Source organism: Rhipicephalus microplus, chromosome 6, assembly GCF_043290135.1.
Source record: "Rhipicephalus microplus isolate Deutch F79 chromosome 6, USDA_Rmic, whole genome shotgun sequence".
NCBI classification, from domain to species: domain Eukaryota; kingdom Metazoa; phylum Arthropoda; class Arachnida; order Ixodida; family Ixodidae; genus Rhipicephalus; species Rhipicephalus microplus.
Window position 1 is genome coordinate 10,576,808 of NC_134705.1, and position 27,227 is coordinate 10,604,034.

The 27,227-nt window shown below is 54.4% G+C and overlaps 1 protein-coding gene across 1 annotated transcript in view; it reads left to right on the plus strand.

The window, feature by feature from the left end:
• The first annotated feature begins 995 nt into the window (after nt 1-995).
• Nucleotides 996-27,227, plus strand: part of LOC119182243 (histone H2B) — a 232,383-nt gene continuing 206,151 nt past the window's right edge. Inside the window, exon 1 of the mRNA XM_075865800.1 lies at nt 996-1,763. Within this exon, the coding sequence (XP_075721915.1) occupies nt 1,074-1,448 (375 nt within the window). The 5' untranslated portion in view covers nt 996-1,073 and the 3' untranslated portion in view covers nt 1,449-1,763. The remainder of the gene's footprint in view (nt 1,764-27,227) is intronic.

A 27,227-nucleotide genomic window follows, 5' to 3' on the forward strand; every position in this document is an offset into this window, starting at 1 on the left:
CCGCAGTGCTTGCATTTGACCGCGCACTGGTCGTGACCAAAAGCCCCACAGCACACACACTGTGGTACAGTGCACTTCGCCGCGTGGTGTCCGGTTCTGTAGCAGCGCCGGCAAACCCGCGCGACACCCTCATACTCAAAGTGGACGATGACGTCCCTCACCTCGAGGAGGTTGAGGACACTCTTGTGCATCTCCATTTTGATCACGAGGACGCCGCTCCAGACTCCCGGCAGATGCGGTGATTCCTCTCGCGCAAAATCCAACACCTTTCCATACATCGCCAACAGTTGTACTATGATGCGCTTATCCGCGTCCGCCGGGAAGCCGATGACGCGCACCACCTTGACCCGAACACCTCGGTACTGAAACCTGATCCTCGCATCGCGAATGGCGAGGACTGGATCGTCTAAAAACCGCCGATTCGCCTCGTCATTCGCGAATGTCACCTCAAACTTCCCTAAGCCATAGTCCTGAACACACGTCAACTCACTGAGCGTGAAGCGCTTCACGAGCTCTTTGCAAATGTCGGCACTGCCGACGCCCTTAGGCACGCGTGCGTAGTGCACCCGCGGCCTAATCTGCGAGAGCAGACTGGTAGTCATCGTGGTACCACCACCACGAGGCTACCAAGTCAGTTAGGAGCTAGCCTAACCTGGAAAAAAAATAATAAAAAGGGGGGGGGGGGAGAAAAAAGGACAAAGAAACCTCACCAAAAACCTGCGAAAACCGACGAAAAACCTGTGCAGGAGTCCGCCGGGTCACCGCATGCGAACAGCGGGTCTCGTCCCACTCGCACGAACCAACACCTCCTTCAGACGAGGGCGACGCCGCTCAAAGAGGAAGAGAGCTGCTGCTTCTAAGATGAGAGCCGTGCTCGAATGGTTTCCGTTGCCACCATCGCGCGCCGCCGCTCGCGGGGAACGGATGAGAGTGTGAGAGAGAGAAGCCGTGCGAACCAATGGGGCGCGCGCGTTGTGCTGATCTCGTCAACACACCTCGCTCATATTTAAGCGCGGCGAGACGGGGGGACACGCGCATTCGACTCTGGTCTCGCGTGCGTGTTGTGTGAAATCATGCCTCCCCAACCGTCTGGCAAAGCCGTCAAGAAGGCCGGCAAGGCGCAGAAGAATGTGCGCGCCACGGACAAGAAGAAGAAGAAGCGCCGCAGGAAGGAGAGCTTCTCCATCTACATCTATAAGGTGCTGAAGCAGGTGCACCCCGACACTGGTGTCTCCAGCAAGGCCATGTCCATCATGAACAGCTTCGTGAACGACATCTTCGAGCGTATCGCCGCCGAGTCGTCACGCCTTGCTCACTACAACAAGCGCTCGACCATCACGAGCCGGGAGATCCAGACCGCGGTGCGCCTGCTGCTGCCCGGAGAGCTGGCCAAGCACGCGGTGTCCGAGGGTACAAAAGCCGTCACCAAGTACACCAGCTCCAAGTAGGCGTGCGTCGTGGGCCACAGCGAGCAACGACAAATCAACGGCTCTTCTCAGAGCCACCCAAATTGTCTGCGTCGGCATAGGGGTTGTGCTGAGAGATTCGGCTCCGAATCCATCCTCTTCTCTCTGTTGAACACCGCTAGCAGGAGCGTTGGTGTGCCGCGCTCGACGTGTGTGCTCGGGGAGGTTGAACAGGTAAATTAGAGAAGACCGAGTGCGCGGAGAAAAGTGCCACAAGTACGGTAATGGAGGGAAAACAAAACCAGGAGCGTGGTAAAAAAAAAAAAACAGGGGGAAGGTGGCCGCTTCTCTCAAAAGGTAACATGAACTCGAGTGTGTTCAGCTCTAGGGGAATAAGAGAATAGGAAACTCGCGTGAGCGCTTGCCCGAGCAACTCCGACATGTCAGGCCAAATATGAAGGGGTATACACGGTATGCAGTGCATGCGGAGAGAAGGAAACTGCCGAACACTTGATAATGCTATGTAAAGGGCTTCACCTTATAGTTTAGAATGATGGCGCAGAGTTTTTCAAAAGCACCGGGGTTTAGAGACGGGGGAGGGCAAAATAGACTTTAGGCGGGTAGAATTAACTAGAAGGTGGTTATCTTATTGGTGGCTAAAGTCAAGGCAAGAGTGAAAACTAAACCATTCACTGCAAAGCACCGCGGTCCTATACTTCACTATTTAAAGAGAGAAAAAAACTGTAGCTGTTTGTTAGGTCAGCATTATGGCTAGGTGGTGATAGCTGCCGCCCGATGTGAAGGGTACAGCCACATTCATCAGACAGCGCAGAGTTCCTTCTCTGCCACGCCATTAATTTGTTTACGAAATTGGGGCATTTATTTCTTGAGAGCGCAGGGCAGGCCCGTTTCGAGACTGTAGGAGGAGTGAATGTAGCTTAAAGTGCGTGGCGCGGTGAAAAATGTGCGGAAGCATTGATGCAAGAAAAGATAGGGGAGAAATATATAGACGCATGTGACAATAGCTGTAGAAGCAGAAAAGCGTGGCGGCGAACTGCATGCTAATTATTGTCCGAAAGCAAAGTATCGACAGCCCGAGTGAAGGAAAAAAAAAAGAACTGTGCGTACGCATGACAGGGGTACCACGCAGGTGATTTATATAGTGCACAAAGAAGTACGAAATCCAGTAAAGAAAGGCGGTCGACAGGAGGTATGGGCATTTCCCGTTTTCGCACCGAGTGCTCCGTTTGCGCGTCGCCGAAAGAAACATAGCCAGGCCGGCCAGCAAACGACACTGCTCGGCTTGACGTTTACATAATCACACGGTGTAGCGGAACACTGTGTTCTCTTCGAAAGAACAAATGCGCCTGTGCTAGGCACAAATGAGTGGTACGTTCCATTCGGAATGTGGTGGGAAACTTACCTTAAATGAATGAGCGGACGCACCGTTTATTTCCGCTTTGTTTTAGATTACTGACTATGTTCGGCGGGTCGACAGTGCATTTGTATGAAGCTTTCAAGCGCGATCATTTTGTAATTTCGCATCGTGCGTCCCTGCCACCAGTTCGGGGAAGGAATACTTTCAATATGGGAACCCTCATGATTGTGAAAGATGAAACTGCGACTACTTAAACACACTTGCACCACAGAAATGGCACGCGCAGTTTGGTATTGGGGCACGTGAGAAGGGAATACAATAGATGGGCATTGGCGCGCATCTTTTTTTCTTATTGATATGATATGTAAGGAGATGTCGGCGCACCATTATGGCGCCGGCTACTCCTTGGCCGTTGAGTTAAACTTGAACACGTATCTTGAAGCAAAACGTACAAAGCAGTGCATGGAAAGTAGAAAACTCGGGCAGAGATATGCAAAGACACACTTACACTTATACGCACATATCAGAACACAATGGTAAGTAAATGTTCGAAAGTCAATGAATGAAGTCTCTGATATAATGTCCCTCGTTAATATTTGGTCCACCAGCACAAAACAGTAGAGCACACGTCTGGTCCGTATAAAGATGCATTCGCTCGTGTGTACATAATTGTCGACACGTCATTCATTTCACAACACACACATGATGAGAGTCACGTGATACTGTACATAATAAGTACATTTGTTACAAATGAAAGTTCGTTATTTCTTAATACTTATCAGCAATCCCGCTGTCTTGTAAAGAACGTGTTGATGCTTTTAAAGCGTGCGACTGTAAAACTCGAGTAGGCCACGGACCCAGAAGTTTCTTCATGTTAAACGGTCTGCGGTCTAATGCCAACTGTTCGGACTTAAGACGGCGTCTCGTGATGTGGACAGTCTACGAGAAGGTGACATACGTCTTCATCTATCAATCCGCATTCGCATTCGGGACTTTCAGCTCTGCCGTGTCTGTGCAAAGAAAAAAAACAACAAATGTTTTGTGTATGCCGTGCCTAGCCTCAATCGGTCAATTAGAGTTTCCGATATTCTATCTAATGCCAGCGTAATTTTTAATTCAATAAATGGATCGATGTGGTATAAATCGCACCTCTTTGTACTTTGGTCAAACCAAGCAGTTTTGCTCATTCTGAAAGTTGTATTCTTTATAATACTACGCAATTCACTTTTTTCGAAATATTGGTTGCCACGATGTGTAGACCTACTTTATGTGCTCTGGACGGCTCTGGAAGGCCAACTGCAAATCTTCTTTGCACAGCTGATGCCGTCCGGATAGTCGTTGATAGATTACTTAACAGGTTGTCAGCCTCCGAAGGTATTATGTAAGCGAAAGTACGCATGCGTAAAACATGCAGCGAACGAACACTCTTCCAACGCTGTAAAGAAGAAAGAATGCATAAAGGGTGGTGCATTTTACGCTCCAATCTCGTCCTATGTAAGGCGCTTTAGAGTTAGGGCTGTTTTGCCTGTAATTGCGTGACCCTTGCAGGGTTCCTCACAGTGCAACCGTGCACTTGAAACGGGCAGGTGTTGAACCACCCCGCAAGGAGATGGGGAAACTTCGCTGCGACCGGACCGCTTGACAGTCCGTGTTTACGGGAGGAGAGGCGCGCCCGAGAGGAGGTGCGCTCTCACTCTCTGCCGTCCCCGTGAATGCTGAAATGAGCGCGGTCGCGTTGCGTGGCTTCGGTGAAACTGCCGTATCGCGATATGTAGTGGAGCTGCCACAGTAAAATTTGAGACACGCGTAGCCAGCCAAAGGTGCTGTTACTTTGCCGAATTTCACGTGCCGGCGTCCACAACAACGCGAGCACGCTTTGGTTAGAAATTCCCGGCCATGAGGCCGTGCCCGGACCGCGTGTGTTAGTCCCTTGGTTTGGCGACAAGGATGGCGTCAAAGTGACGCCGTGAAACGGGTTTCGTGCGTGCAAATGAGGCATTGATGTGATTAGAGAGAAAGCGAGAACATAGAAAAGAAAAAAAAAAGAGGGAGGGGGCACACGCCGGGGACGAGTAGTCGCAAAGTGTTAAGTGTGCAGTTTATTTACGTGCGGCACACAGGTGAGCTGTTGCAGCTGTGAGTTTTGACAAATATTGCGTGTGTCATGTTCAGTGGACACGATGAAACGTTTTTTTAGCGAACGCGTTGTATCCGCTGGGCTTGTACGTACGCGTACATGAATTGTCGCTTACTCGGTTTGATGTCTCCTTGCCGCTGGGGCAGCTGATACGACTGATACGCCATTTTGCAGCAGTGAAGGGTGCGTGAATGAATGGGCAAGAAACTTAGCAACAGTAACGAGAAAAGAATTAAAAACAAACAAACAAACGAAAGCATGTTTGCCGTGTATATTCAATCTTGTAGTGCAGAAAAATAGTCAGTGCAGCAACCTGCGCCTCCAACGCGCTCCTCGCGAAGAAAAGAGGGAGAGAGACGAGCTGGCCGCCGACCAACCGGCGTGCGCCGTTCGCCTTCCTCCTCAGTCTCGCGGGCCGGCGCCGACACCGCGACTCGATCGTGTGGAGCATTCGCTTTCCGGGCGCGTTTCGAAGCAGAAGCAGAAACTTCGGAAGCCGTCATGTCTGCCTGATCACCCGGATTACTTGGATTATTGGATTACCAGCAGCGACTGTTGGTGAGACTGTCGTCCACTCTCTTACCTCTTTTGCTGGGCCCCCCGGGTTGTTAGGCTAGTGCAGCGCTGGTAGCATAGCCTAGTCCTAACAGGGCTGCCACGTGGACCGCCACGATGGTAGCCCCTTCGCGGGTTCGCCCGATGACTTTCGCCGGTCGTGTTCCGAAAGGCACGACCAATTTGGAGCTTGCTAAGGCGTTCCTGGAACGCTTTAGGGAGAATGACCTGAAAGCTGTTCAGGATTTTGGAGGGAGTAACTTTGAGGTTACTTTTAGGAATAAAGCCGCGGTCGATCGCTTCTTAGCCGATTCCGCGACCATTAAGGTCAAAAACGCCGATATTCGCTTTGAATATCGTGGGCTGCGGAAAGTTACTGTCCGCATACTCGAGTACCCCGCCGACGCCAGCGACAAAGTGCTCAGCCGAGCACTTGAGGTCTACGGCAAGGTGCTGGGCATCTCGGACGATAACCTGACCGGTCTCCGGATAGAAACGGGAAACCGACGTGCTCGCATGGAGCTTCGTTCTCCCGTGCCGAACATCACCGATGTAGACGGGCACGTCGTTCGGTGCGAATACGACGGAGTCGTGCGCCTGTGTCGCAGGTGCAGGCTACCGGGTCATGAGAGGAAAACGTGCTCCACGCCGTGGTGCGCACGGTGCCAGCAGTGGGGGCATCCCACCTGCGACGCGCCTTGCAAGCGCTGCGGCGGGGATCACCCTCCACACCTCTGCAAGCAGAGGCTGTATTCGGAGGCAACCACGCGGACCAGTGTGCCGCAGGTCGCGCCTCCGACCGCGGTGAGTGCGGAGGGCCCGGGCGCGCCAGCGCCTGTAACTACGGACAAAGGGGAGCAGGGAAAAGCCATCATGGCCGCACCAGGAGAAGTCGAGGTGGTGGAAAACAGCGAGAAGAAGGCGCCAGAATCTGTTGAGGCCCTTCCGACCGCTTCGGAGAAGCCGGCGCAAACCGCTGCCACACAAGTGGCAACACAGAAGGAGGCCACACCTGTCAAGGCCCCTCTGAAGGCTTCCAACAAGCCCGCACCACGTGCGAAAACACCCGTGCAAAAACAAACGGGGTCAAAACGTGTCGAGACCCCGCGGAGCGCTTCGGTAAAGCCAGCGCCACGCGCCAAAACGCCGGTGCACACACAGAAACGTGTCCCGGCGCAGAAGAAGGAGGAGGTTCGCCCCTCCAGTCCCAAACAGGCAGCAAAACCAGTTGCGCCCTCTCCCCGCGGTGGCGAGAAGGAGCCTTCTCCCCCAGTTGCCAAGGGGCGAGGGAGGTCACCTCGTCGCCGCAAGCGCGGCGGCAGCCGGGCACGGGCGGCGGCGGCCGCGAGGGCAAGGTCAACGTCCTCGTCCGGTTCCAGCTGCTCGGAGAGCGCCTCCCCTGAGCACAAACGCCTAGCAGCAACCGCAGTGGTGGACGACGATTCGTCGTCGTCGACCACTGTGGAGGACTCAGAAATGAGTGCAGGGAGCCCGACTCCGTGCACCTTCTGCAAGTCGGTCGCGTGCGACTGCTCCGAGCTTTCGGACGCGTCGTACGCGTCCACACCGCTTTCTCCCGTCGCGGGAGAGAGCGTAGCTTAGCTCGCGATACCACCGTTCCCTTCCCCTCGTTCTTCCGCTGGTTTCTTCCGCGCAACTCGCGCACTCTTTCTACACTCTCACCATGGCTTTTCTTTCTCTCACCATCGCCTCTTTCAACTGCCGCGGCCTCTCTCGCGCCGCAAAACAGAACGCTGTTATCGAGCTAGCTCGTGCTAGAAAGGTAGACATTCTCGTCCTACAGGAGACTTACGTCCATCGACTCGGTCAGATCAGGTCCTTCGACGCGACATTTGGCACCAGGTCCTACTGGGGTTATGGCGCGAGCGGTTCGCGGGGCGTGGCCATCATTTTGATGCCGCGCTTCACGGGTTCCGTGCTGCGCTACTTCAGGGACACTGATGGCCGTCTGATGTGGATGGACCTCGATTCTGGCATTCGCTTTGTAAACGTGTATGCTCCAAACGACCTCCGCTCGCAGAAAGAATTCTTTGCCGCATTGGATAACCAGCTAGTCGGCCCCTCTCGAGTCGTACTGGTGGGGGATTTCAATTGCGTGCTAGATCCCATTGACCGTCGAACTTTCAGAGGCACTCCTCCGAAATGGTCAGATAGGCGTGGCGAAGGCGTACTGCGCGAGCTAGTCGACGAGCTGGGGCTGATCGATGCTTGGCGCGCTCTTCGGCCGGCCCAGTCAGGAATGACTTGGACTGGCAGGAGCGCGCGAAGCAGGATCGACCGCTTTTACGTCTCGCCGTCACTGGCTCCCAGTATGCACTCCGCGTGGTTAGTTTCCTCGGCTTTAAGCGACCACAGCCTCCTTATCTTAAGGTTCGCCGGCACAGACATCGCAGCTCAGGGTAAGCGGCCGTGGCGCCTAAACGCCCGGCTGTTAAAGGACAGAGAAATACTCGTTGACGTGGCGCGTGTAATACAACGCAAGGTACACGCAACACCAGAGCTAGACGGCGACAGGTGGGACGAAGTGAAGGCCGACGTCGCGGAGTGCTTTCGGTCGTGGGGCAAGCGCCGAGCGCGGGAGGATCGCGAGGAGATAAGAATTATCTCCGGTGTGATCCTCCTGCTGTCTCGGCCCGAGTCCACCGGCCCTGGCATTGCGTCTGCGCTGGTCACGCTTCGTAAAGAGCTAAGAGTAGCGCTCCAGCGACGATGGGACGGCCTCAAGGCCGTCGCTCGCGCTGAGAGATGGGAAATGGAGGCTTGGTGTAGTCGAACCATTTTGCGGCGACATCTAGCTAGGAAGCACACGCCTCTGATGCACCTCATCGATCCAGAGACAGGTAGCTTAGTGGAAACGCCGGACGGGGTACTTGAGGTGGCAAAGCGGTTCTACGAGAACCTTTACGCTGAGCCAACTCCGCCCTCGGCCGCCTTTCCGTTCGTAAGAAACGATCAGGTATTCGAGCTCTGCGACTCTCCCTTCGTGGAGGAGGAGCTCCACGCGGCCTTGGTGACTATGAAGCGTAATCGTAGCCCGGGCACCGACGGTTTGACGGTGGAATTTTACGTCAAACTGTGGGAAGTGCTCGGGAAGCCTTTCACCGCTCTGGTGAACAGGCTGCTGCGTGAAGGGACGCTGTCAACGACTCAGGGGAAGGGGCTGATCACTCTCCTTTGCAAGGACGAGTCGAGACGCACCGACCTCAGGGCGTGGCGCCCCATCACACTACTCAACTGCGACTACAAGCTCATAGCCAAATGCCTGTCTGTTAGGCTCACTCCAGTACTCAGTACTGTTTTGGGACCATACCAGGCATGCTGCGTTAAAGGACGATCCTGCCAATTACATGGCTTCGCGATTAGAGACTTGATTGAATGGGCGAATGCACGGGATCTCCCGGGCATCGTATGCTCATTCGATCAAGAAAAGGCGTTCGACAGAATAAGCCATCACTTCATCTTCCAAGTTTTAAACGAGGCAGGATTTAGTGACAGGTTTGTTAGCATGATTAGAGCTCTGTATTCTCGGCCAACGTCTGCTGTCATCATACAGGATCGCGTCTCGGAGTCGTTCGACGTGTGCAGGGGGGTCAGGCAGGGCGACCCGCTCTCGCCTGCCCTGTACGTGCTCGCGTTCGAGCCGCTCCTGCAGCGACTGTCTGGCGACAGCCGACTTTCTCAGTTTCCCCTTCCACCGGGCGCCCCTCCCGTCGCGCTGTTTGCCTACGCGGACGACTTGTCTATCGTAGTCCAAAACGAGGCAACCGTTTGCACCGTCTTGGAAGTTTTAGACGAGTACTGCGAGGCGAGCGGCGCACGCGTTAATCGGTCGAAAAGTGCAGTAATGTACTTAAACTCAGCTCCAAGCAGCGCGCAGCCCGTACACGGCTTACCCGTGAAGGCGAGGCTGCGCATTCTAGGTTTCCACTTCGAACCGGGAGGGCTGACTCCCGAAAACTGGCGGATAGCGCAAGAAAAGCTTGAAGCCAGAATCGAGGAGTTCGGCAAACTCTCTTGTCCGCTGACAGCAAGGGTAACAATCACACGATCGTTAATCTTTTCGGTTTTAACGTACGTGGCTAGCGTTATGCCGGTCGCGAGTCAAACCAAGAATCGCTTGGAAAAGACTCTCTTCGAATTTCTATGGAGCGGTTCATGTATTTACGTGGGGCGCCCTGTCCTGAAGCTGCCCAGAGATCAGGGAGGACTCGGAGTCCCTGACCTGGCGCTCATGGCCCGGGTGCTTCACGTTAGATGGACCCGAGTAGCGTTAGACTCGGACATGACACTCACTCGAAGCTTCGCGTCGTTCTTCCTTAGCACGCGCTTACGGCAGTTCTCGGCGGGCGCCCTCTCTCACAGCGTGCCTCGTGCGGGAACCCCGTCAGCTTTTTACGCGGGCGCGGCTAGGACACTCGCGGAGATTCAGCGCGTCGATCCAGAGTGTGACGTGGTCGAGGTGCACCTCCAAGATCTAGTCGGCCTCATAACCCCGCCTCCACCCGAGCGCTACAAGATGTTGGACCTGTGCCGGCACAAGCCGAACTGGCATCTCATCACTGCCAGTTTTCTCGACGCCAGGCGTGCTACTTTTATGTACCGCCTGGCAAGGGGCTGTCTGCCTATAACGTACAGACCCAACACACCAAACATCCGGCGAGGTGTTTGTCCATTCTGTCACAGTGGAGAGGCCCTGGTTCACGTCTTTTACGAGTGCGCCCTTCCAAAAGCCCTACTCCGAAAGATAGCCGACCTCTTTCAGCTCCCGGGAATTCCTTATCCCACGGTCCGTTATTTAAGTCCGCTCCCGTCTCACGCGGTCAACCAGTTCGTGCTTCTTCTCGTTGAGTGCCTATACCAAGTTTGGTTGGCGCGATGCGAGGCCGTTTACCGGGGGAGACTGCCGGGCCTCCACGAAGTGCTTGCAAAAGTGCGGAAGGAGGTCTGGTTTCATCTCTTTCGTGAACGGTATCGCCTAGACGCGAAGAAGTTTCTCGAAACCTGGCACCGACCGGCAGTGATCTTTAGTGAGTCTCGAGGGCAACTAACCATCCAACTATGATGGCGGAACATCTAGCAGCAGGATTTGGCGAGGCATTACTCGCCTGCATGCTTTGTTTAAGTCCGACAGCGCGCTTATTCCGCGCTAGGACAAGCCACCACGCCTGGGGATTTGTTTACATTCTGCTCGGCGGCGCCTTCCTTCTCCTTTCTCCGGGGGAACGCGTTTTCGTTCAAAGAGCGCGCCCTTCCGCGGGCGCTCTCCCCTCCTCTCCCGCCTCTCTTCGAGGGAGAGAAAGCATGCACCCTTTCCCCCTCCGAGCTAAACTCGTTTCCTTCGCTAGCCCCGCCGCCGGCGTGGCTATTTCGGTCTTAATTAAAAAACACAGCGCAAACAACGGCAGGAAGAAAGGAAGAGACAGGACAGAGCGCTGACTTACAACTGATCTTTATTAGGAAATGCGAACAAATATATATCATGGCAGGCAAATAACACGTGTCCACCACAATATCAAAAAAATTCGCACAAGCGTCACCATCACCATATCGCTACTGTCTCACCGCACACGTGTTCATCCTACAGATAAGAAGTCCATCTCTTTTTGAGAGAGGGTTACAGATGCCCTACTTACACATTGATCTTTCAGACGTGCAATTTCAGCCGCTTCCCCGCCGTGTTTTTTAATCATGTATTTGAACCAACTCGCCCAAGCTTTAACCTTAGCATATTTCGGTCTGCTGCGCGCGCGACTGCTGCGACGCGCGCGCAATTCAAACCGCTCGCTGGCAGGCAGCCAGCGGGCACACGCCCGCCACGTGTTCCTCGCGCGCGCCGATCGTCTTCGGCGCGCCGCGGGGGCGTGGCACAACCGCTCGCTTTGAGCGGGGACCATGGGGGTCTTCGACCTCCGGTCACGATGGAGAGGCCACAGCTCCGTGGGCCCTGACCTCGTCAGTGGCACTAAAGAGTGGCCCCCTTGTCTGGGAAAGGCACCGTCAATCTCGCGGCGTGGGGCTGCGAGATACGTCGCGTCCGCGCGGTGCTCTGGGCGTCGTGCGGAGGCGGCACCCTTGTCCGGGTAGGGCCGTTCAACCGAAACAACATAAGACCCGTCCCCCTCCCAGGGGCGGGACCCTTACCGGGTTGAACGTAATTGGATGATGAAGGGTTGATGAGTGACATGTACTCTGGGACGAGGCACTTTCGAGAGCCAACTCCTCTTCCTTTCTGACAACGGTAAGGGCTGGGGAAGGGTGGCGCCAAGCGTCATCGAAAGGTGTTGCGTGACAACATCCAGGGCATAACCAAGCCGGCCATCCGTCGTCTGGCGCGCCGTGGCGGTGTCAAGCGCATCTCTGGCCTCATCTACGAGGAAACTCGCGGCGTTCTCAAGGTGTTCCTCGAGAACGTGATCCGCGATGCCGTCACTTACACCGAGCACGCCAAAAGGAAGACCGTGACAGCCATGGACGTCGTGTACGCCCTCAAGCGTCAGGGCCGCACCCTGTACGGATTCGGAGGCTAAGAAGCCAGCGGCGTCGCCTGCAGCCAGCCAACGAGAACACAACAGCCCTCTTCAGGGCTACCCACTTGATGCTTCGGCAGTGTGATCCCAGCGGTTCGCCATACCCGCCCGTCCCTCTTTGCAATATTGTTACGAGGTTGGTTGCTTCTGAGCGAGATGTATTTGCAGAGTAAAAACTACAGGCAAGAGACACAATGGCTGATTGGCCCAGTCGCGCGCCTGTCAGTCGCACCTCTTCCTTTTCTTCCTCTCCGTAGCAGGACCCCCGGGCGTTGGAGCGCCGTCTCGGCGAGAGTCCGGAGAAGTGCGACAGAAGTAGGGTTTCAAGCGCGAAACATGGACAATGTCAACTAGTGACGAACTTGGTGACGTATTGGAGTGCAATGGTGCTATCTCGTAGGTTACGTCGCTAACTTGACGTAAGACTAGGTAGGGTCCGGCGTATCGGGACAAAAGTTTTTCGGAGAGACCTACACGGCGACACGGTGACCAGAGGAGCACGTGGTCACCTGGGGCAAACGTTATATTTCGATGCCGGTGGTCGTAGCGGGCTTTTTGCATATCCTGTGACCTGGTGAGGCGAGACTGGGCAACTTGACGAGCCATGTGAGCCCGATCAATGGCTTCGCGCGCGTACTCGGAAGGAGATGGCACGAGAGGCAAGGTGGTTTCAAATGGCAATATGGGGTCGCGACCATATAAAAGATAAAAAGGCGAGAATCCCGCAGTGTCATGTCGAGAGGAGTTATATGCGAAGGTCACATAGGCCAACGTTGTATCCCAGTCTCGATGATCATCGGAGACGTACATCGAAAGCATCTCTGTGAGCGTGCGGTTGAGACGTTCAGTTAGGCCATTAGTTTGTGGGTGGTAGGCGGTAGATAGCTTATGGGCTGTAGCACACGATCGAAGGAGGTCATCGACAACTTTGGACAGGAAAGAGCGGCCGCGGTCCGTAAGCAGCTGTCGGGGTGCACCATGGTGTAAGATGACGTCATGAAGAAGAAAATCCGCGACGTCAGTGGCGCAACTGGTTGGCATGGCCTTTGTTATCGCGTAACGGGTCGCATAATCTGTGGCGACGGCAATCCATTTATTTCCTAGTGTCGTCGTCGGAAAAGGGCCAAGAAGGTCGAGTCCCACGCGATGAAATGGTTCAGAGGGGACTTCAATTGGGTGAAGATATCCAGCTGGCAGCAAAGAAGGTCTTTTCCGGCGCTGGCAGAGGTCGCAAGTGGCGACATATCGACGTACGCTGCGGTACAATCCAGGCCAGAAAAATCGACGTCGCACGCGGTCGTATGTGCGGGAAACGCCGAGGTGTCCCGCTGTTGGTGCGTCGTGAAGTTGTTGAAGTATGGCAGGCCGTAGATGACGAGGGATGACAAGCAGAAGCTCAGGGCCTTCAGTGGTGACGTTGCGGCGGTAGAGGATGCCGTCATGCAGCACGAACATACGGGATTCAGCGTCATGGCTGTCAGACTGGATGGCGTCGATGATAGTGCGCAATGACTCATCCCGTCGTTGTTCGATGCGCATATCGCTGACGTCTGTAAACGCCATTACTCTGCTCTCCAGGTCAGGCGCAACGGGATCAGGAGGATCTACCGGATATCGAGAAAGACAGTCTGCGTCCTTGTGCAAACGGCCAGACTTGTAGCTGACGGTAAACGAAAATTCCTGAAGCCTCAGAGCCCAGCGAGCCAGACGTCCAGTCGGGTCCTTCAGAGAAGTCAGCCAACAGAGGGCGTGGTGGTCCGTAACGACAGTGAAAATGTGACCATATAAATATGGCCGAAACTTGGCGACGGCCCAAACTAAAGCTAGACACTCTCTCTCGGTGATGGAATAATTCATCTCCTGGGGAGAAAGCAGGCGACTGGCGTAAGCTATCACGCACTGTCTACCGTGGTGCCGCTGAGCGAGAACTGCGCCGATACCGTGGCCACTGGCGTCGGTGCGAACCTCTGTGGCAGCAGAAGGATTAAAGTGGGCAAGTATGGGGGGCGTAGTTAGGTAGCCGATGAGAGCGGCGAACGCTTGAGCCTGCTCAGGGCCCCATGAGAATGTGGTATCCTTCTTCAGCAAATCTGTCAGTGGCCGGGCAACGTCAGCGAAGTTTTTCACAAAACGGCGAAAGTAGGAACATAAGCCGACGAAGCTACGGACGTCGGATGTAGAACGGGGCACTGGAAAGCTACGGACGACGCGGATCTTTTCGGGATCTGGTTGGACACCATCGGCGTTTACAATATGGCCCAGAATGGCAATCTGACGGTGACCAAATTGACACTTCTTGGAATTGAGTTGTAGCCCAGCTGTTCTGAAGACTGCGAGAATTGCAGCGAGACGGGTCAGGTGGCTATCGAAAGTAGATGAAAAGACTATCACATCGTCTAGGTAACAAAGACAAGTAGACCACTTGTAACCACGCAGGAGAGAGTCCATCATTCGTTCGAATGTGGCAGGGGCGTTACATAGTCCAAAAGGCATGACCTTAAACTGGTATAAACCATCTGGTGTAATGAAGGCCGTCTTCTCGCGGTCCATTTCATCGACAGAAATCTGCCAGTAGCCGGACCGGAGATCTATAGACGAGAAGTATGTAGCCCCGTGTAGGCAGTCCAACGCGTCATCGATGCGTGGTAGCGGGTACACGTCTTTTCGTGTGATCTTGTTTAGGTGGCGATAGTCAACGCAGAAGCGCCATGTACCATCTTTTTTCTTCACAAGGACGACAGGGGAGGCCCAAGGACTACTTGATGGTTCTATGACACCTTTGTTGAGCATTTTGTCCACTTCTGCTTGGATAACTCTACGCTCAGTGGGGGAGACACGATAGGGGCGTCGGCGAATAGGACTGGCGTCACCAGTATTTATACGGTGCTGAACAGTGGATGTTTGCCCTAGAGGTCTGTCGTCGAAAGAAAAAATGTCGGTATATGACGCGAGAAGGCGATGGATGTCATTGGCTTGCGCAGGGTTGAGGTCGGGTGCAATCATCTTCGAGAAACGATCTGGCCGAGAACAGGTGCTGTTCGCTACTGGAGACTGAAGTAAATCAATCTCGGTGGTGAGCGCTGCTATTTCGAATTCGTCAGCATTAGATACGCTGGCCAAGAACATGCCACGAGGAAGCACTTGAGGGCACAAGCTGAAATTGAGAAGTGGAAGCGAGGTACAATTGTCAGTAACAGTCACAAGCGTATGGGGAATGGCAATGTTGCGGCTCAAGAGGACGTCGGCGAGAGGAAGGAGGACATATTGACCATCGGGAACTTGGGGCTGTGCGGTCAAAACGACGAAGGTGGCTGCCTGAGCTGACAGCCGCACATCCTGAAGAGAGCACAGGCGCGGCGGGGCAGTGGGGGGGTCAGCGACTATCTGAGGCAACTCTAGCTGAAGAACGCCTGTAGCACAATCGATCAGAGCAGAATGATTCGACAAGAAGTCCAGGCCTAGGATAATGTCATAAGGGCAGTGGTCAATCACGGCTAAAATGACAGAAGTAGTGTGGTCCTTTATACGTAAGCGGGCAGTGCACAGACCGAGAACCATCGGCGTGCCGCCATCGGCCACACGGAGCATTTGTGCAGCCGCTGGTGTCAGAACTTTCTTTAAACGTGTGCGTAGGCTTGAACTCATGACCGAAATGCTTGCGCCGGTGTCGACAAGTGCTTGTACAGGTTCGCCGTCTACTTTAACGTCTATTACACTTCGTCTGGTGGGAACGGAAAGAGGATTTGCTGCGGAAGTCGTCAATGCAGCACCACCTCCGGGGGCTGCATTTCTCAGTTTTCCGAGACAACGCGGCCGGAAGCCACGGGGGACGAGAAGCGCCGTGGCTGCGGCGAACGGGACGATGGGCGACGTGTTTGCGGCGATCGAGACTGGTGCCCACGTGGTGAAGGCGAGCGGCTGTACCAAGTGTTCCGAGAATGGTCAATGGCATTGGGCTCTTCGGCAGGTGGAAAGGTGCGGGCGGTATCGTCGAAACGGGTCATATTGGTCGTTGCGCGATGTGCCGAGGACCATGTGTTGCGGCAGTAACGGGCAATATGTCCAACGCGGTGGCAGTTGAAACATATAGGGCGGTCATCTGCAGTTCGCCACTCAGCCGGGTTGCGAGTACGTGGAGAAGACCGTCGGTCGGAGAAGGGCATCACGAAAGGGCGTTCGCTGACTCTAGGCGCGGTGACATGGCACACGGAATGCACTCCGATGTTTTCAAGCTCCCGGCGCACGATGGCTTGAACAAGAGGAACAGTAACAGGAGTGGCATCGGTACTGCGCGAATAGAACGCCGAGGGCGCCATAGCTTCCAGTTCACGACGAACAATGCGTGTAAGGTCTCCCGGCGGCGATGCACGTTGTGGTGTTGACTGGTCCTCGCAAGTAGATGTTGCAGCGGTGTTTGGGAGTCGAGCGAATGTTTGTAGAATGCGGCGACTTTTCACTTGCTCGAACTGACGACACTCTTTGATGATCGCGTCTACGGTGGAACAGCCCTTGCACATCAGGAGATTGAACGCGTCGTCGGCAATCCCTTTCAGAACATGTCCCACCTTGTCACCTTCTGTCATGTCGCTTTCGGCCTTTCGGCAGAGGGCCAGCACGTCTTGAATGTAAGCGAGGTATGACTCCGTAGGGGATTGGGCACGGCAGGCCAATTCCTTTTTGGCGGCGATCTTCCGACTGGCGGTTTTGCCAAACACCTCCCGCATCTTTGCTTTGCATTGGTCCCAGCTTGTGAGTTCTTCTTCATTGTTCTCATACCACACCTTGGCCGTGCCTCTCAAATAGAACAGCACATTAGCCAACTGAAGTGTGGGATCCCATCTGTTCGGCACACTCACTCGTTCAAACATGGCCAGCCAATCGTCAACGTCGACGCCATCGGTTCCGCAGAATGTACCGGGATCCTTGAGAGGCGTGAAAACGTACGGTTGCGACGCCATGTTCGTCGGAGACGCTGACGTTGACGCGGAGGGCTGAGCATTGGCCATGGCTGGAAGGGCGATGCGACGTCCGCTGCGGAGCTCCGTTGCCTGATGGTTACCCAGCACCTCTCACCAATATGTTACGAGGTTGGTTGCTTCTGAGCGAGATGTATTTGCAGAGTAAAAACTACAGGCAAGAGACACAATGGCTGATTGGCCCAGTCGCGCGCCTGTCAGTCGCACCTCTTCCTTTTCTTCCTCTCCGTAGCAATATCATTGCGTCATCGCTCAGGTGAGCAGCACCTCGTGTAGTAGTAGCTTGATCGCGCTGGGTACTTGTCACGTTCACCGCATTTCGTTCGCGTCGTCGTCTTTCTCCTGGGTCTGCATGCACGAATCAATCGCCGCATCTGCGAGTTCTTCCTCTCCTTCCTGCAAGCCAAGCTGCTAAAACGGGCCCGTCAAGCGAACGTCGCCTAGTTACCTTATCGCGCGAAGGAAGAAGCCGAGCGCAGCGTTCTACCCTGGTCACTGCATTCTCGGAGACACGACTATGCTCAGGAAGCACGAACTCGCTTTTTTCTTTGGAATGCCCACTACACGATCGCGTCACGTTGTGTCAAAATAAATAAAAACGCACTATGTTCTACCGTGGGGCACCCAGACGAAGAAGGGATGAGTACTTACAAATGAAAAAATTGATTGTGACAGGTTGGTCGTGTTTACCGCGCCCGCTGTGCACTCAGAAGTGCCCCATTCAATAACACATTGTGTACATTGTCACGCCTAATAATTTTTGTTTGTTTTTTTTTCACACCTGGCGCTGCCGAGCTGCAAAATACAAAAAAAAAAGAAAAGTGGAAGGGGATGTTTAAACAGAATTTCTGCGCAAGTCAGAAGCAAGTACACAATAAGCGCTGCCCATGCAGCGTGCTGAGGGAAGCTGCACTTGATAGAAGTGGCACTCATGTACTGTACTGGTGCTGCGAACACTGCAGTTGTGAAAGCTTTACTTGGACGGACAGCTACGCAACAAGTGTTTCCATTTCGCCGGCAGAGGTGGTCACTCTAGGGAGGCTGGCTTCGCCGCCCACGCGAGGGGGGGGGGGGACTAGCCCATGATGTAAACGCGAGAGGTTCGAGCGCGGGAAATTCGAAAGCAAGGCGCGCTCGCGTGAGCCTGCCGTCAGATGGCGACACCAACCCACGAGCATTGCATTTTCAAGTGCACCCTTGGTTTCCCACCCACCTCCGCACAGGACGAGGCGTGTCGAATGTGTAACCAAGGCGCACGACAGTGGTTCTGCTCAGGCAAGCCTACCTATAACAAAAATTGTTCTCCAAGTGTGTACCTTCATTTTCTCGTGAAAATGTGAAAGAGGAGTGAATGGGACTTTTTGAGGCGCGTGTTGATCTTCGTTTCTATTATGATTATTATTTTTCACCCTTTCATTGAGTCCATTTCCTGCTTTTTGTGCCACATATTTAGCACTTAGAGGTGGGGGAGGGGGGGATTGCTGATGTGTAAGATGGAAAAGAAGAGGAAGGTGAGCCCCGAAACTGTCTGCATCAGGATGCGACACCTCAGCGGTAGCTCACAAGGGATGGGGGGGTGAGGAGGGATTAAAAGGATAGGAATAAAGGTGTAGAGAAAGAGAGATGAGGGAAGCCAGAGTGAGACGACATATCGAGGGAATAGGAGTAAAAATGAAACCAAACATTCGAACGCAAACACCCCGTACATCCGACCGCCATTGAGCGCACCTAGTAGTTTGGCAAGTATGTATGAGTGATTCTTAAGAGGGAAAGGAAGATAAAATTGAGTCCCGTTACTGTCAGCGATTGAGCAAGTAGGCGCGCTCAGTGGCAGTTGGATGTACGGGGTGTTTGTGTTAGAATGTTTTGTTGCGTTTTACTCCTTGTCGTTGCGCGGACGTGTATGCATATACCAACACTGCCGGTGGTCTCTCGTCGTCTTCGCCCATCTACGTAATGGTCGCAAATAAGCGACAACGCAAGGAGCAAGTTTTTTTGGCGTGGCAGTGCGCATTTGCCCTCGGTGATGCGAGGCGCTCTAGTGCGATGCGCGCTGTTGGCGTGAATGGTGGCGTCTCGCACTCCGTCGCGCCGCTTCGGGAAGCGACGAGCTACAGCGTCGATTGATGTGTTGCCTGGAAGGCGAAAGAAATGCGCAGCAGGCTGTATTGTACAGCGGTAGTGGTTTCGTTTCGGTGTACCTCTTTGCAGCCGCGAACTGCACGGTTGCCCGAAAATGAGCGCCAGCCAGCATCCTGGCGTACGCTTCCGCGCTCGCACGCGGACGGGTTCTCACGCTTCGGCCAATGGGAGGGAGAGAGATGGGTCGTGCGGCGAAGCCGCTTTTGCCGATCTCCGGCAGGAGCGCAGTTTCGCTCCGTCAGTCGAGGTGATCGGACGCACGCAGCATGGCCCGAACTAAACAAACCGCGCGCAAGAGTACCGGAGGCAAGGCTCCGCGTAAGCAGCTTGCTACCAAGGCTGCTCGCAAGAGTGCCCCTGCCACAGGCGGGGTGAAGAAACCTCACCGTTACAGGCCTGGAACCGTGGCCCTGCGTGAAATTCGCCGATACCAGAAGTCGACCGAACTGCTGATCCGCAAGCTTCCCTTTCAGCGCCTGGTGCGGGAAATCGCTCAGGACTTCAAGACGGACCTCCGTTTCCAGAGTTCTGCCGTGATGGCCCTACAGGAAGCTAGCGAGGCCTACCTCGTTGGTCTTTTCGAAGACACCAACCTGTGCGCCATCCACGCTAAGCGCGTCACCATCATGCCAAAGGACATCCAGCTGGCTCGGCGCATTCGCGGTGAGCGCGCCTAAGTTGGGCTGCTCCCTGCGCTTCGGTCGACAGGCAAGCAACAACAAACGGTCCTTCTCAGGACCACCAACGTGTCTGCTTTGGCTACGAGACCACTCCAGGCCACGTACTCCGGCCGCACCCTCTTTTGCTGTCATGTTTTGTACGTACGTGGCTGCCGTTGTCTAGCGCGCGGAAGAACGGAACGTCGGCGCGTCGTTATTACGAAGAAATGGCTCAGTTTTGACAAATTCAAGGTAAAAGTGTGTATCATTATGAGTAGACAGAGAAAAGGTAGGCTAGCTTCAGTCGGTGTGTGTGCAGCAGCCGTGCTGCGAACCTGTGGTGTGTCAATTTCATTTATGTGTTTACCTTTTTGCCCGCCGCTTGTAAGGTGTTTTTGAGGGCTTCTGTTTGCGTAACGCCATGGTGACTTGGGCTGCTGGACCCCGGCGCAACTTTTGGGTGCACTCGTAGGAGGTGATGAAGTTTTACCGAGAGACGAAATAAACAATTGTATCGGGCCAGTTGGTAAGGATCCATCTCGCTAGGAAGCGCAGCCACTATTACACAGACCTCACAACACAAGCGCTTAACTTCAACTGAACTTTCATTGCAAACGTCAGAGTTTATAAAGGGGGTGAACAGAGAAAAAGAATAGTAAAAGGTAGACAACAAAAAGCACACGTGCCAGTCCCGCACATTACTGTCTGTTATTCTCTATCACCCCATCCAAAAAACAGTTCTTTCCGCGTGAGCGCGATAGAGAGTGCGCTAACACACTCGAAATCATCGCGTGTCATTTCCTTTCATTTCTTTTGAAGCTGAACAAGTTTTTGTGCCATATTCTGGACAATTTTTTTTTTGCAATAAACGTTTAGTTGAAGTTAAGCGCTTGTGTTGTGTGTTCTGTGTAATAGTGGCTGCGCTGCCTAGCAAGATAGACGAAATAAATTGTGTTAGAAGCACCAAATGGAATGCGCTAACGGCGGGTTCTCTCTCTCTCTCTTTTTTTTTTACCTTACGTTTGTTTTTCTATTCAAAGGTATTAAATTTACTCTGTCCCTGTGCTGACCCGTTCAGGTGTCATCGTAAGGATAGACGGTTACGTGTGGAGCTTTTTTTTTTTATGAGAAATGACAACGCTTACATGCTCTTTTCTGTCTTTTTCGGTGCCGAGCTGCGTGATTTGGTTGTCTCTTTGCAGCATTTGGCGTCGCGCACTTGTGGCTAACTGATGTCGCGAGGAAATATATATAAAGTATAGAAAACAAACACGCTTGAGGGTACGAACAGAGCCATCGTGACTGCGAAGCGAAACATGGCCGCGTCACCTGTTTGGGTGGTCCTTAGAAGGACCGTTTGGGGAATGCGGCGAGCGCGCGGAAGGGGTGCTCGCTTACGCCTTCTTCTCCGTCTTCTTTGGAAGAAGCACGGCTTGAATGTTGGGCAACACACCGCCCTGCGCGATGGTGACGCCGGAAAGCAGTTTGTTCAGCTCCTCGTCGTTGCGGATGGCGAGCTGCAAGTGACGGGGGATGATCCGGGTCTTCTTGTTGTCACGAGCGGCGTTGCCCGCCAGCTCGAGCACCTCGGCGGCCAGGTACTCGAGTACGGCAGCCAGGTAGACCGGAGCGCCAGCTCCGACGCGCTCGGCGTAGTTTCCCTTGCGTAGGAGGCGGTGAATACGGCCCACGGGGAACTGAAGCCCCGCGCGGCTAGAACGGGTCTTGCTCTTGCCTTTCGCCTTGCCGCCCTTGCCACGTCCGGACATGGTGTTGCTTTTCGCTTGGTACGACGCCGGTTGCCGAAAACAAGAGCCGTTGTCAGATAGGAAGGAGACGCGGCGCCGAAACGCTTTGTCCCAGAGTCACACTTAACTCATCAACCCATCATCATCCTACGTCTGTCCCGGCTCTCCCTCCCCCCAGGGCTGTGTGGGGGGAAGATTTGTTTCGGGCAGACGGCCATGCCCTGGCAAGGGGGCCACCGTTCGGCGCCAGGCGCCCAACAGACGCGGCCTGCCTCCCGGCATACAAGCCAGGGAGGCCCGACAAAGGGACTACCCTCCGGCGGAGCAACTTCAGTCGCAACGCGCAAAGTGAACGTACCCTGGCATGGTGGGCTATCGCGGCGCATGGGGCGCGCTGCGGTCATGGCCCGTCTCCTGACCACTAGGGCCCAGCGAGACTTGACATAGGGGCTACCCTTCGGCACGGTAGCTCTCGCCACCACACGCAAAGCGGACGTACCCAAAAAAGTGGCAGCGGTGCTGCCTTCGGTCGCGGTAACCTCAGTCACCACAACCAAAGTGCCCGTGCCCTCACACTGTCGCGCGGCTGAGAGCCTGCAACAACACCCCCACAGTGCGGATGGGCTATCGCTCAGCGCGAGGCGTTTTGCGGTCATGGCCCGTCTCCTCACCACAAGGGCGCAGTGAGACACAATCCGTCCTGTGGGGTCTACGGGACTACTATTTGGTGCAGAGGCCAGTGCTGCTGCACACAAACCAAACGTACCCACGGAAACCGGCACGGCTGAAAGCCGGCTTAGTCCTTCTCGAAGAAGGGAACCACCTTCCGCCTCGACGAGTAAAGTAGCCGAGCCTACAGAAGGCGCCAACACGGACCTTGCGGGTAAAGCCCGACAAGGTGACAGGATCACCTTAGCACATGCAAAACTCGGGTGAAAGACCATACAGACCAAACTCGGGGGCGACTGGCTCACTAGGCCTAGTCGTGGAGCCTTAGAGAAAGCCATCATTAAAAGTTGATGGTTATCTGCCCTCCTGCCTCACTGAAAATCACTGCCGGACGGTGCCACGTCTCGTAGAACTTCTTTGCACCAAGGCGCTGCCACTCTCGGTGGAGAACGAACCAGACCTCCTTCCGTACTTTTGCAAGCACTTCGAGAATCCCGGGTCGCTTGCCATCAAAGACGGCACAGCACCGTGCAACCCACACTTGGTACGAGCACTCAACAAGCAGAAGCACGTATTGCTTAGCCGCTTGTCGCGACAGGGGTTGAAGAAAACGAACGGTGTTGAAAGGAACACCTGGGTGGCCAAACAAGCTAGCTATCCTTCGATGGAGGGCAGCTGGTAGTGCGCACTGAGAGAACACGTGAACCAGGTCCTCCTTAGTGCCACAAAAAGGGCACACTCCTCGTTGAGCAATTCTTGTGAAAGGCCTGAAGCTTAGAGGCAGGCGATCTCTGGCCAGGCGATACATGAATGTAGCGCGCTTGGCGTCCAGGAAACTGGCAGTAATTAACCGCCAGTTAGGACTGTATTCGGACAGGTCGTGTTCTCTGTAGCATTCGGGTAACTCCGGAGCGAGTCTATCGACTAACTCGCGGAGTTCGATTGAATCTAAATCTATCTCGGGGTCGACCTCTTGGAGACGGGCCAAAGTAGAAGCGGCCCCTGCATAGAAGGCAGAAGGCGTTCCCGCCCGAGGCACGGAATTCGAAAATGCCCCAGGCGAGAACAACCTCAGCCTGGTACTCAGGAAATAAGACGCAAAGCTTCTAGTAAGGAGCATATCTGACTCAAGAGCTACCCGTGTCCATTTAACATGTAATGCCGTGGTCACAACGCTAAGGTCGGGAATACCTAATCCTCCTTCGTCCCTGCGCAACTTCAACACGGGGCGCGCCACAAAAGGAGCGGCACGACCCCAAAAGAATTTGAAAACTTTCTTTTCCAAGATAACTTTGGTGTGGGGTTTAACTGGCATAACCGAACCTATGTACGTGAGGAAACTGAACAACAGTGATTGAATTATCGTGGCCCTGGCTGTAAGCGGACAAGACAAGGCACCGAGTTCCTCAATCCTATCAGTAAGCTTTCGCCTTGCTAACCGCCAGTTTTCGGTAGTCAGGCCATCTGGCTCGAAATGGAAACCTAATATACGTAGGCGTTTCTTTATGGGGAGCCCATGTACAGGACGTGGACTGGAGGGAGCACAGTTCAGATACATGACTGCGCTCTTTGACTTATTTATTCTGGCGCCGCTCGCCGAGCAGTACCCCTCCATAACGTCCAAGACGGTGCAAACAGTTGCCTCGTCCGGGACGACGATAGAGAGGTCATCTGCATAGGCAAACATTGCCACCGGGGGGGAACCTGGCGGAAGGGGAAATCTAGCTATGCTGGTGTCTTTAGAAAGCCTCTGCAAGAGCGGCTCGAATGCGAGCACGTAGAGAGCGGGCGACAGTGGGTCACCCTGTCGGACTCCACGGCACACACCGAACGACTCCGAGACGCGATCTTGTATGACAACAGCAGAACTAGGACGAAAGTAGAGAGCCCTGACCATGCTGATGAACTTTGAACTGAAGCCCGCCTGCTTTAAAACTTTGAAGATGTACTTGTGACTGATAATATCAAAAGCCTTTTCTTGATCAAAAGAACAAAGGATTCCACTTAGGTTGCGAGAATTCGACCATTCTATGAGGTCCCTGATAGCGAAACCATGAAGTTGGCACGACCTATTTTGGACACAACACGCCTGGTACGGACCCAAAACAGTACTGAGCACTGGAGTGAGTCGAACGGACAGGCACTTAGCTATGAGCTTGTAATCACAGTTCAAGAGGGTGATGGGCCGCCAGGCTCTCAGGTCGGTGCGTCTCGTCTCATCCTTGCACAGGAGAGTGATCCGCCCCTCTCTTTGAGTTGCTGACAGGGTCCCCTCACGGAGAAGCCTGTTTGCCAATGTGGTAAAAGGCCCCCCCAAAACTCTCCAAAACTTGACATAAAACTCGACTGTCAAACCATCTGAACCTGGGCTGCGATTATGCTTCATGGATTTAAGGGCTGCAAACACCTCCTCTTCGACGAAGGGAGTGTCACAAATATCAAAGTCCTCGTAAGTTTTGGTGAAAGGAAACGAGTACGGAGTGGGAGGTGGTTCGGCGTAAAGGTTCTTGTAGAACTGTCTTGCCACCTCTAATACTTCGTCCTGCGTTTCCACTAAGCCGCCTGTGTTAGGATCGACCAAAGAGGTTATCGCTGAGCTCTTCCTAGCCAAGTGTCTGCGAAGGACATTTCTGCTGCACCAAGCCTCCATTTCCCACTGCTCTGCGCGTGCTGTGGCCCGCAAGCGGTCCCAGCGTCGCTGGAGCAGGACTCTATATTCTTTGCGCAGTGAAGTAAGAGCCGCGGTTACCCCCAGGCCGCAGGACAATGGCTTTGAGAGCAGGAGGATCGCGTCAGAGACCGCTTTGATCTCGGCGCGCTCCTCCCGCGCCCGCCTCTTGCCCCAATCCCGAAAGCGCTCCGCGACTCCGGCCTTCACCGTGTCCCAATCGCTTTGGTCGCCAAGGAGTGAACCGATGAGATAGGTCGCCACATCTTTTGTGGCGTCCTTATCTTTAAGGAGCCGTGGATTTAAACGCCACGGTCGCTTGCCCCATGGCACCAAACTAGAGTCGGCAAATCTCAGTGCAAGAAGGCTATGGTCACTCAACGCGGAAGAACACAGCCAGCTAGAGTGCATGCTAGGAGCAAGCGAGGGCGAGACATAAAAACGATCGATCCTCGAGCGGCTCCCCCTCCCCGTCCAAGTCATGCCTGACTGGAGAGGACGGAGGGACCGCCAAGCATCGACAAGCCCCAGCTCTTTAACAAGCTCGCCGTTTCCGTCTCTAAACTTTGGAGTTCCTTTGAGGGAAACGCGATCCGCTTTTTCTAAAACACAGTTGAAATCGCCTACTAAAATGACACGGGAAGGGCCAACTAGATAAGAATCTAGGGAATTAAAGAAATCTTTCTGCTGTCCGCGCTTTGCTGGAGCATACACATTCACAATTCTAACGCCAGAGTCAAGATCCACTGACAGAACACGGCCGTCCGAATCCCTGGCGTAGCGTAGCACAGAACCGGTGAATCGTGGCATTAAAATGACAGCAACTCCCCGGCAATGTGCGCCACCATAAATCCAGTAGGATTTGGTGCCAAACGTTCTGTCAAAGTTCTTAATCTGTTGCAATTTAGACACAAAAGTTTCCTGCAAAAGGAGAATGTCTATTTTTCGAGACCGAGCTAAATGAATGATTTCAGCTTGTTTCGCTGCTCTAGTAATACCTCGACAATTAAAGGTAGCAATAGTTAGAGAAGAAGCCATGATGAAAGAAAGGAGAGAAGACAGACTCTAGAATAGGCAAGAAGCGAAAAGAAAATCACAGAAGAGAAGAAAACAGCAGATACTTGAAGGTATCAGCTGCTGAAAAGCTACCTAATATAAAACCTACGAACGAGAGTCCCCCTCGGAGAGGGAATCCTCGTTCGTGGACGAGTACACTGTGTTAGACATTAACGAACACTCGCAATTGCCTGGTCCACAGTTAGGGCAAGAAGAACTGTTGTTCAACTCACCCGTGGTACCGTCCGTGACAGTCGACGAGGTGGACTCCTCGTCGGACTCTGTCGCTGCGGCTCGCTTCGGAACCGGGAGGTCGTCCTTAGGGCTGCCGGGGCCGCCGCTCGGAGCCGCCGCCAGCCTCTCCTTGGAGGGCCCTGGTGATCGGTTGGCACGCCGCTTCTTGCCCCGAACAGCGTCCGTCCAGCTCATGGGTTCCTGTGTCTCCTCGGCAGCAGGCGCGTCAGCAGGGCTGGTCCCGGGCGCACCGGCAGGCGAGGCCGGCGACGGCTCGGCGGCAGCAGAGAGGGTGGGGGCCTCAGCTAATTCCGACCCCGCCTCCTGCTCTTCCCCTCCTGGAGCCCGTTCGCTAATGGGCTCCGGCTGTGGCTGGGTCGAGCCCTCGGCGTCCCCTGGAGCAGCCTCCCGATCCTCCGCAACGCCGCTCACCTGCTCCTGGGAAGAAGAAGAGGCTACAGGCGGGGCGGCCGACGAAGTCGTCCGCGCCTTGCACTGTGAGGGGCCATGATCGCCGCCGCAGTGCCTGCATTTGACCGCGCACTGGTCGTGACCAAAAGCCCCACAGCGCACGCACTGTGGTACAGTGCACTTTGCCGCATGGTGTCCGGTTCTGTAGCAGCGCCGGCAAACCCGCGCGACCCCCTCATACTCAAACTGGACGATGATGTCCCTCACCTCGATGAGGTTGGGGATACTCTTGTGCATCTCCATTTTGACCATGAGGACGCCGCTCCAGACTCCCGGCAGATACGCTGACTCCTCTCGCGTCACATCCAAAATCTTTCCAAACCTCGCCAACAGTTGTGTTATGATGCGCACATCCGCGTCCGCCGGGAAGCCTATGACGCGCACCACCTTGACCCGAACACCTCGGTCCTGAAACCTGATCCTCGCATCGCGAATGGCGAGGACTGGATCGTCGGAAAACCGCCGACTCGCCTCGTCGTTCGCGAACGTCACCTCAAACTTCCCTAAGCCATAATCCTGAACGCACTTCAGCTCGCTGACCGTGAAGCGCTTCACGAGCTCCCTGCAAATGTCGGCACTG